A 15,445-nucleotide genomic window follows, 5' to 3' on the forward strand; every position below is an offset into this window, starting at 1 on the left:
CAAACGACTCCGAACTAATGTGCAAATGAAATGTATAAACATCACGTCCTAAACTGGGCTGTTGTGACAACACCTGAAATTCACCTCCACCACTTATATGTTAATTCCTGTAAAGGATGTTGCATATGAAGTTACAACTCTGCAAGGTTGTCATAAACAGAAATAGATTTTCTTTCTCCAGAAAGAGTCAAAGTTACTATAGGCCACTAAATATATTACTGAACCTTGAAGTGCTTAAATAAATAAGCAAAAGCATAATTTATATATGTTACCAGAAAAAAAACAGCAATCCAAATCTCATTTCTGATCTGTTTCAAACAGCTAACAAAAAAGGCTGTAAAGATCTTGTATTATCTCAATCTTGTCAGAACTCACATATCACGACCAAAAGAAGAGGCCCCAATGGCTGTTGTCATAGATCAGTGCTATGTTGAAAAACAGTTAACTAGAGATAAGATAAAAACTGATGGTTCTTCACATGGCTGGCAACTAAAAATTCACTGACTGCAAAATCTTCTCTCAATAGTAATAAAGTATGCCATATACTTTCCTATTTACTAGCTATATGGAACAGTGTACAACAAGGTGTAAATCAGATAAAGAGATTTCATAGAAGTCATTTATATACAAGGAATCAAGTGAACTAGACTAAGTTTCTATAGATGTTAAGGATATAGGAAAGTTATGAAACCATAGATATACAGACAAGAATAAAATATACCACTACATAGCAAACATATTTTTCCTTTCTCCTTAAGTGTTACTCAAAAAATTATACTGTTCACAGCTCATTCTGTGTTCCTGCAAAGAATATACCTAATGTACAGATATTTTATACAGCCATCTCAGTACAACTTTTTAAAGTATACTCCCACGTAATTAATGCTCCAACATTAATTCCATAGTCATCATGAAAAAGAAAAACTATTACTACCTGGGCCTGGTTTTGGTACATTTTTAGATCCTCCCGGAGTTTCAGATTTTCCTCTTCTAGTTTATTCTTGTTTATTGCTATTTCATTCACAGTTGCCTTTAGCTTTCCAATAATCAACTCATTCTTTTCACTTTTCGGCTGGCCATAGGTAATTACCTCTTCCTGGTTTTGTTTCTTATTGCTTATTTGGAATTGATATTTCTGGATCTGCTTCTATAAATCAAGAAAATATTTTAAATGAAATTCAGTAATTATATGTAAATTGTTAGGACCAAACCATTACTACTAAAATCATAAAGCTACTTCCATCTTCACCAGGATTTGCTTAGAAAAGATGGCACAACTGGAACAGTTTGCATTACTTCTCTAAAGGATACTTCCTTTTTTTAGTCTCATGTTCCTTGCTCTCAGCAAAAAAATGTTTCAGAATCTTTCAAGGGCACAGAATTTTTTCAAGGATTTTTCTCCTCTGCTGTGTACTTCCCTAGCACTTAATGTTAATTAGCCTCAAATGTGAAAAAGGTGATTACGATGACCTACTCAAAGCAGTTACCTATAAAAAATAATTTGAGAGAAATGTTCTTCTTTGATTCATTGAACTCAGTAGGAGTTGTGTATGCGTGTGCCTCAGGATAGATATTAACCTTTGACTAGAGGGCTAGCATTATATAGTTCGTGTATAAACAGATCAGTTACTACAGGAACTGTACTTCTTTGATATCTTTATCCTTAAACTTGGGGAAGAACCATTCACACATTCTGCAGAGTCCCACACTCCATTCAGTTTCTTATACCAATTAAAATCCTAAAACCAAAACTTTAGAAAATTGGTATTGCTAGTATTCATGAATTCACAGGCATCGTGAAGAAGCGTAATTACTATGGCAACTCTTTTTGCTATTTAAAAACCCATCCACATGGATCCCTCTACTGGGAGATTAACAAGCAGCAGTAACCTTTGAGAAGAGAATTAGCTGAAAAATGACAACAAAGTATAACCTGGAAACCATATATCATGTGCAGAGATCAAGTTGAGCAAGAAAATGTACATTAAAAATAAATAGGGTCACAAATACTGTATTTCATTGACAAGGACTGCAAAAAGGCATGCTTTAGACAGCTTTTGATGTCATTGACTATGTTCCCATAATTTGTGTTGGCTGAATACCTAAGCAGAACTGACCACTGGCTGCATATCAAATAAAAAGCCAAAAGAAATTTGCAGGTAATTTTCATTTCTACAGATAACAAATTAAGGTCCCCTTGACATCTAAGTTACAGAGTCTGACATACAAAAATGTCAAAGCATCCTGTGATGTACAATGCAAGACTCCAGCTGGAAATCCTCACAAAAGAGAAATTTGAGACAAAGACACAGGACCAATTCATGCTTTTGAAACAGTGAAGGTGTAACAGTCCATCAGACTTCTATTTAACAAATTAGTCGGTGTTATGTTACAGTTGCAAAGAAAATTGGCTTCAAAGAAAGTTCACTGATGGCAGCGAAAGCCTCAACAGAACAATGTGGATGATCACCTTGAGTACCCTATTTTGACTTGTCTAACTACATAATCAACATGCATCAGTCGGTAGTTTTGTCTAGTCAAAGCCTTGCTTGTTTAACACATTTGTATGGAAGTTCAATAGTTGCAAAATAATGCTTTCAACATCTGAAACCAAAACTTAACTGTCATCCTTGGAAATTGTGGATATGGGTAGTCTCATAGGAATTATTAAGAAAGTGTTTCACTAGATTAAAATCCAATGAGTTTAGTAACAGTGGAAAAGGAGATTACCAGTCAGTAATGTAATTGGCTTCCTCTTACTTAATTTTCGAGCTGTCTTGTGGCCCAGTTAATTTGTAAGTTATTTTCTTTTTTTTTTTTAGAGCAGGATAGGTCATCAAGACATCATTAAATCAATATTTTGTTCTGGATTAGAAGGAATTAAAAGAATAAAAATATGCTAGATCAATAGGCTATAAGTAATAAGCAAATCGGCAAGTAAAAAAGAATCACAAAGTCAACCAACGACTGAATGGTAACTTGAAACCTGAAAAATATGATAAAAAAGGGTAAGTGATCCAACAAACAACTCCACATGTGATTTTGGAGTAGCATATAGAAATTCATTTTTCTGCATAAATTATAGTAATGTATATTTATGATCTTCAAAAAAGTGAGGGCTTTCTTAGATTTGAGGGAACTTTATATTTGAGTCAACATAGTAATGGCATGTACTATTTACTTGGTAAGATACTTTTCAGTAACTTGTCATCACAATTATTTGCATATTAGTAAATAGCATAGAAGATAAAAGTATATCCACAGTATATTTAAAAAGTAAATAGGAACATGCACTGCTTTTTGCAGGTTTTTTTAATCCAAGATATTGTAATTTTCATCATGATACTTATTAATTTTCTCATTTTCATGAGAAAAATAAAATAAATGCATGTATCATTAGATCTTTCAGTATGGGTCTGCCTTACCTAAAGCAATCTCTTCACTACTAATATATCCATGTGTTGTCAGATTCACTATAAGCTTAGTGCTGTTCAGTTTTTTTAAATTAAGTTAAAATAACTCTAGTTGAGCTAACAGCTCATTTTATTCCTAAAGCAGGAAGGTAGGAATATTACCTGAAATAGATTACATTTCTCTGACAATAATTTTTGTTGAGCATCTAAATAAACAAGATAATTTTGGCAGACTGTCCCCTTCTTATCCCATTCTCTTGATTTTGCCTGAAATTCCTGAAAGACAGCAAAACAAGGCTAGTAAACACAAGGAAAATAACTTTTTTCTTAATCTAAATAATTTTGTGATTTGTATAGTTCTAAGAAAAATCTATTTTTTTAATTAATACATAAACTTTCAATAATTTTGGAAAGAAGAATAAAAGAACAATGATATAAACAGCCATCCAATCATCCCCACCGGAAAAAAATCAGTCTTAAGGGCTGTTAATCTGAAAAAAAATGGGTAGTAAACATAATAATTGAATAAAAATGATAAAATATTGTAAATAACTTCCATTGCTGTAGATCTTAGAGTTATGACTATAATACACCCATTTTACTGGAGGGTAGTTCCTGTGACTTTAAAGCTATACCAGTGTCAAATAGAGTAATCAGCAGGGAATCAAATCCTTTATAGTCAGACAAATGTTTTGAGTGCTTGCTTTTTTCTTTTTGAACAAATGGGACGGCAGCTACTGTGAATAAATTTTACTTGTTGCTCTCTTTACAATTGCTGCTTCTAGTTCTGAGTTCACCTAGTTTAAACAAAAACTTGTTTAACAAATTCTATTATATCAGGTTTATCTAATACGATTTTTGTATTTGCACTTATATTCCTCTTCATAGTGTATTTGAATTTGTTCTTAAATCATACCAGATCTTATATGTTCACTACTAGACTTTAAAGGCAGTAACCTACAAAATAAGTAGAACTCCAGTTACTAAAGCTGTTGCTCTTTTAGTTTGAAGAATTGGCAAAATAACAGTATACTGTTTTATACAGTGAAATATATAATACTTATAAGCTGTTATGAGAACTTCCTTTTTCACAATGGAAATGTTGGTTCCAAAAAGATAGATGATTTTTTATAATTATTCTAAACTGGTATATTCTCCAAATTTTAAAAAATAAGATTTTATTTGGCTACTGAAACAAAATTGAATGCTTTCCAACATAGATTAATACAAATCTTCTCTTACAGCTTTCCTGATATATGCTTTGGCATTTTTAACCAATAAACATCTTCCCATTTTACAAAATGTGATACAAATGGTGTTACAAATGGAGTTTCAGACTACTTAATGAGGACTGCAGGTTCAAGGCCTTACTAAAGCACTGCTGAGCTTAGTAGATTTTCAACACAGTAATTATTTCCTGAATACTAGAATTTGCTGAATATATTCCAAGCACTCATTTTTCATACTGCATAATTAATCAAATTATAGCATTGTGTTACATTATTTTCACATTTTAATCTTGAGTAAGGTCATTCTCAAATTAGCTGGATCAGACAGTTTCACAGTAGTGATATATTTAGTCAACGATAGATGTATGACCCATTTATTATTCTTGTAGTAGCAGATGTTGGCAGCTATGCTCACTCCAAAGCGTAGTAGGTTTTCTGATGGAAAGGACTCTTTCATGTGGAAAAGACAGGAACATTAGGTAGAGCTAGGAAGTGTCTAGGATGTGTCCTGTTATGTAGGTACAGTCACCTGAAGGTTGCAGAAGATAGTCCTATACCTTACAGAATAACATAGAAGATAGGCAAGTCCAAAATAAAGATCCTAAACCCCTGCTTAATTGGAGCTTAAGTTTGAAAGTACTTCAAATCTACCAGATCTTAATTTTTTTTATTGTAAATTTCTCAAAGTGTCTAAATCATCTACATCATAAATGTACATCATAAGCCTGTAAGTCTTCACAATGCTCAGCAGCTAGGCAATTAGCTCACACTTTCAACTGGTATTCCTCTGCTTTCTCTCCCTACAGGACCCAGTTTAGTAAACACTCAAAACATGCACTATATGATGCTCTTTACGAAGGATGGCCAGAGAAAATGTCAATTATTTTTGTGATCCTCCTATGCTTCTTCAGGCTAGTGGTTAGACTGTTCTTCCTATATGTGAAAGACTCAGTTTAATAATCTTCTTTCCAGACAGAATCTGAACCAGAATCTTCCCATGTTAATTTTCTACCTAACAAACAAATGTTATTTTTCAACAGGCTCTGGAATTCTTCCTTTTGAAGTTGTTTCACCTTGCACAGGATACCAGCAAATTTATTGGATAAATAAAAAAGAATAAGCAAAAATTAGCACAGCTAGAAATTATATCACTCAATTATAAGAAATGAGACTGGATATCAGTTTCTGCACCCGTGAATGTAGCCAGAAGAGTATTTGGGGAGAAGCCACCACTTGGAGGCACACTCTCTATATGCCAGTTCTCTGTGCTGGCTAACTTTCCTTTTGGCCCAGTAAATATTTGATTATTCCACAGATCATAATGTAATTTCTAACTTGGAGAAGTCAAGGCTGGGAATTATGATCAGAAATCAGTATCTTCCTGTATCCAAGAATAAGTCAGCTAAAATCCATTCTGTTTCCAGAGGGACAGGGAATATGACTGAATCCTGTCCTCAGCATCTCATATTATCTAGTCCTCCATTCAGTATGTTGGATTCTGTGGAATGTGTTTTAAGTGCCTAATCCTTCCTTTTGTGTTACCAAGGGAAACTAGGCACTGAGGTCAAGGTTGTGGATTGCCTCAGGCACATGGGTACTGACAGCATATATGTGTAGCAAGCAGTTTTCCAATCCTAAATCCTTTTTCTATCTAGCCTTACATGGTCAAAGTTGTCCTGAGGTCTATAAAACTTGAATTAATGGTAGGTATTCTGTGACAGTATCCTGCATATGTGAAAGGTCCCATGCCTCAAGAGATTATATTATCCAGTACACTTATATTAATCAGTAAAAAAGTAAAATTTATTTATAGTTACACTTATGAAGAAAATTATCTATACTAACTTATAAAACTACTAAAAACACTAATAAAACTTGGATAAAAGAACAAAATCTGAATATTAAACTTCTTGACAGAGCAAGAAAATTACATGATTTTTGTAGAATTATCAGGAATTTTAAGTTTACAACTGTAACCCACAAATTAGTTCTAAAGGCATATTAAAATCAGAATATAGTAACAAAGTATTCTTACCTCCAGTTTCTTGTATAAATCTCTCAGTTCAGATGGTATCGCTAGGCTTTCCTCGCATTTTTCTCTATTTTCAACCTTTTTTTGTTTTAACTGATGTGACTGTAGCTTTTCATAACTACGTGTCAACTTTGCAAACTAAAAATGAAAGCAGAGTTGAACATGCAGAATCTATCAAAGATGACCACATGGGCAAAGTTTTTATTAAACTAGAACTGCCAACTGCAGCTTCAGCATTCTGAATATTTAATCAATGTAATAAAGAATCAATTAATAAAGTTAATTTATTAGAGATGAACAAGACTAAGCTCTCATATAAATGTTAACTAAGTGTTCAAACGGGTTCATTTGACAGCCACTTGATTCTGCTGAAGTTCTTTACAGCACTGTTACCCATAGTGTCATTTCCTCTACAAAGTTTGTGTGGAATGTTCTATACTTGTTTACTGCCATCTTGTGTTGACTTTTTAAAGGGTGCTTCACTAGCCAGAACGAAGGATTATCATTAACGTATTTCAAATTTGCATGTTTCATTTTTTGTCATGAAAATTGTTGAAATGTTATCTGTGTGATGATTGCATTCTTCTGGAATCATTAAGTACCAAAGGGTGTCTATGAGAATTAGGCACAAAATACTGTTCTGCCTATTGATCTTACCATGAAAGCATGGCTTAGAAGTCAGAGGCAAAGGAATCAGAGGCAGAGAAGGGAAGGTACCAGTAGAAATACCAGCCTCTTCAGAAGGTACCAGCCTCTTCAGAAAAATGGCTGGTTTGATCAACAGCAAAGGGGCTAGTGGCCGTTAACAGGTTTGATAAAGCAAACTGACATTATCTGGTAGAGATATGTACATCTGGTTTCAAAAAAAAAGGTAAACCAAGGATATTGACAAAGGAAACACTAAAAATATGGTCTTGAGGGAAGCCAGGTGAAAGAACTTTGTGAAGAATGTTAAGTAGAAAAGAAGCTTACAACTATGAATACTGATCATGTCTCTTGTTTTGTTCTTTTTAATTCAGGTATATAAGACTTTAAAAATTCTGACTCTAACATAAAGTTCTTTGTCTAACCAAACAAAATCCATAAAATCTCATATTTTTGTTAACTTTTCAAGGGAACTGCTGTCTGGAAAAGAAATTATCTCCAAGGAAGTAATTGGAAATGGAATGGAATCCTATTGAACTGACCTGGAATAGTCTGTGCAGATAATAAAGATGGCCAAAGAAGTCCAGAAAAGATACAGAACAGAAACTGGAGTTAAAAAATCATCTGGAAACTTCCTAGAGACATTTGAGATGATTTGGGGAACTCATAATATGGAACAGCAAAAAAGAATTGAAATGATGACCAGAAGATAGATTGTCCTAGACCAGAAAATTTTGTGAAATGGGGAGGTCCAGGGATAGATTTGACCAATTTGGAATTTCTGAAAAGAAATCCTGTAACATGGACTTACAAAGCTGAGATACCACCTTCAGAACAAAATCAAAAGACTTGGAGAGAAGCTGCCTATATTTGAAATTAACCTTGCCGGAGAACACATTTAAGATAAAACGTTTGAAATGGGTCAGAGTATCCAGGCTCAAACATCATGGAACTCATTGCCTTTGGAAGAAAGATGTCCTTTTTCAAATAACACAAGTTTTCTCTTGAATATATTATGGCATATGTGAACTGCCTGGGAAAAGCAAACTTAGATAAAGACAGGTATTAGACTGTTCATGCTAAAAAGGCTAGGAAATGCAGGATCCAACACTTCAGCAAATCAGTCTAAAATGGAACAGAATGGCCAAAAAGAGAAAATTTAGTTTGAATATTAGATTTATATAATGGGAGTAGGATAGTTCAGACAGACTATAGTCTGGATGTTACCACACCCAGAAACTAGACTAAAAGTCAAGAATCCTTCCATTTAATGCTAGATATTTGCTTTACAAATAAGGTCCAAGGTGTTCTATTTGCATGTTGTACAAGTTAAAAACAAACAAACAAAAAGATGAGGCATGTTAGTGAGTTCTGGGTTTAGATCTGGGTTTAGATTTCTGAAAGTTAGATATCCAAGCATGAGCTACTCTGCATTAGAAAAAGCTGCCTCCAAATGCTTAGTCATTTCAGCTATCTTAAATTCTGGTCATACACTGACATGAATTATATTCTATGGGTGTCCATTTCCCTCCATTGATTCTAAAGGGACCCCAAGGTAGCTCAGACATAGTCATCTAGCTTTTAAATGTCTAAGTGAGTCAATTAGTTGAAAGTACTTAAAGCAAGAATGGATTCTTGTTCTTCTGCTGAGGGATTTCTGTAATTTTCAAAATGAGAATAACTACTAAACATTAATACAGAAAAAAATGAAGGAAAAAAATAATGAAGATGAACCCCTAAAGTTTTTGCTATTTAATTATGACAAAAGGTTGTACATTTGAATGAGTGCAGCAGTGTGGCCTAAGAGTTTCAGGTTACATATCAGGAGTTAATTCCCTAACATAGGAAAAATACAGGTTTACTGCATTCAACAGGCACACAGTCAATTCAGTGGGAATGTTGCTCATTAAACAGTTGCTTTTATCAGTAGCAAGGGTAAAAAGCACAGAGGACCACAGAAGCAGTATATCAGAGAGAAATTTGTTCTGAATAGCCTAGCATTCTTTCTGAGAGCTAAAAAAAAGTGATCCTTTCTATTTCTATCAAGATTAGGAAGGAACAAAAATTGAGAGGGATTTTAAGAATACATGTGCGGAGAAAGATACAATGCTACTGGTAAATAGTAACACTCACACCATTTGTGCAAAACTAAATTGTAGCTCTTAAGATTATACAGTGTAGAAGGAGGTATAACTTTCAAGTGGGATAAGAACCAAAAGAAGGGAGAAAAAGGAGATAAGGCAAAGATTAATATTGTCAGGGAAGCTCTATATTGTAGATATGAGTTTGTGCAGCTAAGAATTGGGACATTAAAGTCATTCTGTTGTAGACACTGCAGCACTGTAATTTAAGAAAGAAGCTCAATAAGGAGATGTGGTAAAAGCTAGAGGAGCAAAGTGGATAGTCCTACTGTCTTGCACAGGTGCTTGAAATTGTTCTGACAGGCAAAGTTCCTGTTTATCACACAGAGAATCTAGGCAGGCCTCCTAATTCAGGCACTCAACAGTTTACTTTTTCAGTCAATGTGTACTGGGTAGGTATTATTACATGAAGAAATATGGTTTGGTGAAAGGAGAGCAATGGGAATCAGAAAACAAAATGCAAACGGCATCAGTGCTGAAACCTTTGGTAAAATAAATAGGATGACTGAGAGAGAAGGAAATGTTTGGAGGCATAGATCGGGAAAGTGATATATGCTATTAAGAGCTAGAAATCCAAACTTCTTGCATAAAGATAAAAGAAAAAGCAACCAGAAAACTCAAAGAAAGGTTAGGTGGTCTGCATGGTAACTAAAAGGGAAAATCTTGGCAAGAAGTATAACCAGGTTTACAGAGAGAAGCTTGTAGGTTAGGAAGTATCAGATTCTTTAAAAAAACACAAAGAGAAAACTTGCATTTGCCCGTGGAAAGGACTTGTAGGGCAATTAACAACTTCAAAATCAAAATCTTTGTGAAAAATTACCTGGAGTTTCAATGTCAGAAAGTTGAATTTCAGTGAAGTTCTTACCAACAACATGTAACATAAACCCAGTCATTTTTAGCATGTGATAAAAAAAAGAGGAAAATATTGCAGCAAATGTGAAAAAGGATGAGAAAAGAGAGCTCTGCTATATTTGGGGGGATAGTTCTGCATTGCTAAAGGTACCTTACCACTTATATGTAAAAAGTCACACCATTTTTCATTGTATCATGTTTATCTTCTCAATAATCATGCTAAGATGTTGTTTCTTTTTCTGTAATTTCTGTAAATGATAAAATAGCTTTTGTCTCTAGCTACTTTCCCAAATGATTAAAAGTGTTAATTACATAACAATGAAAACATTCTCTACTTACTCACGGAACTGTTTGCCAAGTCAATTTCCATATATAATAGAAAAATTAAAGACAACATAACCTTAAAAATAAGTTATACATGTATTTGTTTGATAGATTTGGGTGGTAAGTGTTACCACCTCTAAATGAAAATAATGATATCCAATTTATGCATTCTGAGATGATTCTATGAGAAGTGTGATGACTGGCAATTTTTAATTATAACAGTAAATCTCTGGTAGGAGAATCCAGTGAAGGAAACAGTAGAATAGCAGGAAAAACAAAGCAGAATTGTGTATGTTAACTTGTTAAAATCTGAGAAACAGAACAGACTGAAGTTCACTATGAATTTAGATTCATGACTGAAGTGGAAAATAATGAATAAACAAAAATACAGGCACAGAGCAAACACAGCCAAATACAATCATAGAATCACAGAACCACAGAATCATAGAACCATAGAACAATTTCGGTTGGAAGGGGCCTTTAAAGATCATCTAGTTCCAACCCCCCTGCCGTGGGCAGGGACATCTTTCACTAGATCAGGTTGCTCAAAGCCCCATCCAACCTGGCCTTGGACACTTTGAACAATGGGGCATCCACAACTTCTCTGCACAACCTGTACTAGTGCATCACCACCCTCATCGGAAAAAAATTTTCTTCTTTATGTACAATCTAAATCTACTCTCTTTCAGTTTAACACCCTTGCCCCTTCTCCTGGTACTACAGGCCCTTGTCAAAAGTCCCTCTCCAGATTTCTTATAAGCCCCCTTTAAGTACTGAAAGGCCACAATAAGGTGTCCCCGGAACCTCTTCTTATCCAGGCTGAACAACCCCAACTCTCTCAGCCTTTCCTTACATAGCTGTTCCATCCCTCTGATCATCTTTGTTACTCTCCAGGTTACTCTCATTTTGATACTATGTTCCCTTATGGAGAGCTATCAGACCACTTTAATACTCCCTGTAAATCAGGCAAACTATAACCAGAAAAAAATACAGCAAAGACATGATGAGAATAGTTTAAGTCTTAAAATTCCTAATGTACATCAGAGTCTTATTAGCATGAATCTAATTACCTATTCTAAACCCAAGGTTTTAGTTTATTAGTCCAAAGTCAGGAAATCAAGTACCTGTCTTCATAACAGATATCAAAACCACATCAAAATCCATCCAAAGTGTTTGGACGTGTCAGTACAGAAATGATAATTGAGCTTGGTAGGAAGCTGTAGTCATCATCATTTGTATGACATGATTCACCTTTCCCAAATCAATAAGGGTACATCTATACCATTAGGCATGTATAAGCTCTTTATACAGCAGTCATAAAATAATGAAACTGAGATTTTTCTTACTTGAGATTGCAGTGCTTGAAACTGAGTTTCATAATTCTGAGCCATTTCATATTTAGTTTTCTGTAAGTCTTCCAGTTTCTGTCGTAGCAGTCCCACCTGCAGTTAGAAAGCATTCAAATTTACCTTTTCTGAAGTGTTCTAAAATATGTCATTTTTGGAATAGTCATTTGAAACACTGAAAGAAGACCATTTCTTGAAAGGCAGATATGAAATATATATATTAATTCAGTAACTTAATAATAAAACTGGCTATCACAAACCCAGATAGTGTCAACATCAAGTTAGGGATTTTATAGTAAAAAAATCTCATTGTATGCTTATGTTATGATTTAATGATAATACTGTATGAGTCTGTCATGAAAGACCATTTACTGAAAGCTCTGCTGACCCAACTATACAAATGAACTGCTGTGCCCCATTGTGAAAATTTTGCTTGAATGGCTTATAAAAATCATATAAATGACTTTCAACTACTTATGTACAAATTATTGGGAGACACTATAGACTTGTTTCAGCATGGCACCTATGTTTTTCTGGAGGGGCAGCAGGAAGCTAGGTAAAATATGCTAAAATATTTCAGATAACATCTCTGTACAGGCAAATAAATTGATGCTTTAAGGATTGGCTAGCTGAATTATTCTCTTGGCTTCTCTGACTGCAGTGACTAAGGGCAAGTTCCTAATTGCTCATTAGGGAGAGTTATTGCATTTTCAACACTCCCATTGGCAGTTTAGACACCTAGCTCACACAAGGATGCCCATGTGTAAACACCTAACTTCAGATGTCTTGAACTAGAACTGAATGCTGTGCTAGGATTTACTAATGCTTCTGAATGAATATTCAGCAGACAAGACTGTGAAGTACGGACAACATCAGGTACACTGGGGCTTTCAGTTTGATAAGCAAGTCTAAGTAGTAATATAATTCAAACCTTCGCTATTAGTAATAAAATTATCATACAATGATATCATGTATTTACATTATCATGTAAAATGATAACAATCAGGTATAAACAGGAATTACAAAGACACAATTTTGTGAAACTTTTTGAACTGTACAATTTCATTTAAAATTTCTGATGAAACTAGAAGTGTTGGCATTTAGAAAAAACATCATATTATCTTTCTACAGCTAAACTGAGAATATTTGATTTAGACTTTAGGGAAATAGAAGAAATATGAGACTTTCAATGACATTTTTACAATCGCTTTTCAGAACAGAAGCACGCTTTAAAACAAAACACTAAGGATAATTAGAGACCTTTAAAGGATGTTTGGTATTTTTACATGATAGAACAAACAGGTTTCCTCATAGAGCATGTAGAGCACACTATTAACTAACTACCAGAATAAATACTTCTTTATAGAACGTGATATTCTTAAATACCTCTTGACCTTTCTGATCCAGTTTTCTTTGGGCACTTGCTAATTCTTGATCCTGGATATCTACCTTTGCTTCTAAAGCTTTCATCTTCCTTCCCCATTCCACCTTCTTGCTGTTTACCATGATGTCAATTTGATGCACTAATTCCTGAAGTTCAGCTTCACATGGAGAAGCTCTAATAATATATAAAAAAAAGATATTTATTTTTTCAGTTAAAGAATAAGGGAGAAAACAAATTTTTATTTACATTGCTAAGATTTTATTTTAATTCTGATGGAAATAACCACTTTTCAACATGAGAAAGAAAGAAATCGGAAAGCTAAATGATGCCTTCAAATGTAGGTGGAATCTCACTTCATCTATCTTAAATTTGCCTGAAGTCAAAATCAGAGTATTTAGCATATACTGGACTATTTGCCTAGCTTAAATGGTGTTTGATATCCTCTCACTCCTTCAGAGATGAACTGTCAAACAAGCATAAGTTGAGTTGAAAGTATCCAGGCCCAAACCTCAATGGACAAGAGTAGGAGAAGCTGAATATTAAGTTGCTTATGGGCACAGGATTCCCACAAAGGATACATAATGATGGAAGCAGAGTTTGTTGGAAGAAGTTATTCAACAGCTGGCTTGAAAGCGAGCCACAATTCTCACTTGCTAGTTCAACTTTTATACCCTTTTTTTACTTTTTCATGTTCTCTTTGTGGAAAATGGACTTGAATAACCAGGTGACTTGTATAATAACAGTGAATTTTGATTTTACTAGGAAGCAGAGAAGTGAGTGCATTTTGAAAAAGAACTTGTCTTTGAGGGACCATGTGCTGGATTTCATAGAGATTTGTACAGTATCTGCAACATAAACATTAGATTTTTTCCCAGACTTCCGAGATTAAATTTAGAATACATCCCTTACACTATGACTTCATTGTCAGTAAAAGACAATGTTTTTTTACACTGTTGCTTTAGGAATATGATGTGACCTAAGTAACAAAACAATGATATATGGTTAATTTATGGTATATTAGAAGGGCCACCAGAAACTGAAAGCAGTCAAAGCTGCCCTCTTATACTGCCCCTTATATAGGAGCAGTACACTAATTTTAAAAAACGAAACTTTGTCTGGACAGTTTCAAATAATGTTTAAATCAGTTAGTGTATGCCATTTAGCAGATCTATACAAAATACCTGAATTTTAGTATGGAGATTTCTTTATTACATACCCATTCCAACTTTGTATTTGATGATGAATATGAGAAAAATTTGAAATAAGAAAGATATAGATTATAGAAAATTTTGCTCTGGATACTCTTTTATGCAAGAAATTGCATAATTGTTTCTACACTCTAAGACTTTTTATTTGTAGAAATGACTATTTAACATCAAAATTATACAGTCCTTGTAGGTTATAGGAGATATTTTTCCTGAAGTATTTTGGAGAGTTTATTGCCCAGTTAACCTCAGCTGTTTATGAACTGGTAGCTTCTCTCAATCTGTAAATTTACAGCATTTCAGATTTGCAATTATTTATTTAACAGTCAGAATCTTTCTAGAATTCATGGATCTATTCAACCTTCAGTGAAACATTCCAGGGTTTTTTCCTTTTTTATTTTCCTGACTTACTGCTTCTTATCCACTTAACCTAGGATTTTAGGGTTTGGGAAAAAGATAAAGGAGACAATGTACACTCCTGCCTAATTCCTACCCATAAAATAAAGAAGGGGAATTTTATTCCATTATCACTCAGAGCTGCTTTTGGACTGTTAAAAAGAAGAATTACCTATTGAACAAATTGCTTAACTATGCATATGAGCCCATAAATTTTCTATAAAACTTAATTTTCATCAAGTCATATGGAAAAAAAACCAGACTGTTTTCTATCACTAGATTAATTACACATCACCAAAAAAAAAATATCGGTTATTTCTCAATCACTAAAGACTTCAATTTGATCTGTTTACTTAAATTGAGATACGAGATCAGAATTAGTTAAGACAGTATATTTGATAAAAGCCTTTAGCAGACTTACCACTGTAATGCTTGCTTCATGTTATTTATTGAAATAAAACTATTTTTATCAAATTTT

General features: G+C 33.9%; 2 protein-coding genes across 2 annotated transcripts in view; one reads left to right on the forward strand and one right to left on the reverse strand.

The window, feature by feature from the left end:
* The window catches only part of TAF1D (TATA-box binding protein associated factor, RNA polymerase I subunit D), an 815,997-nt gene that overhangs the window by 150,072 nt on the left and 650,480 nt on the right, over window positions 1-15,445 (forward strand). The gene's annotated exons all lie outside the window — the stretch shown is intronic.
* DEUP1 (deuterosome assembly protein 1) overlaps window positions 1-15,445 on the reverse strand; it is a 44,287-nt gene that overhangs the window by 23,038 nt on the left and 5,804 nt on the right. Inside the window, exons 2-6 of the mRNA XM_049823607.1 lie at window positions 13,369-13,540; window positions 11,983-12,078; window positions 6,678-6,812; window positions 3,576-3,689; window positions 935-1,147 (exon numbers count right to left, since the gene is read on the reverse strand). Of these exons, the coding sequence (XP_049679564.1) occupies window positions 935-1,147; window positions 3,576-3,689; window positions 6,678-6,812; window positions 11,983-12,078; window positions 13,369-13,540 (730 nt within the window). The remainder of the gene's footprint in view (window positions 1-934; window positions 1,148-3,575; window positions 3,690-6,677; window positions 6,813-11,982; window positions 12,079-13,368; window positions 13,541-15,445) is intronic.

The sequence above is a fragment of the Accipiter gentilis genome, chromosome 19 (genome assembly GCF_929443795.1).
Source record: "Accipiter gentilis chromosome 19, bAccGen1.1, whole genome shotgun sequence".
NCBI lineage: Eukaryota > Metazoa > Chordata > Aves > Accipitriformes > Accipitridae > Astur > Astur gentilis.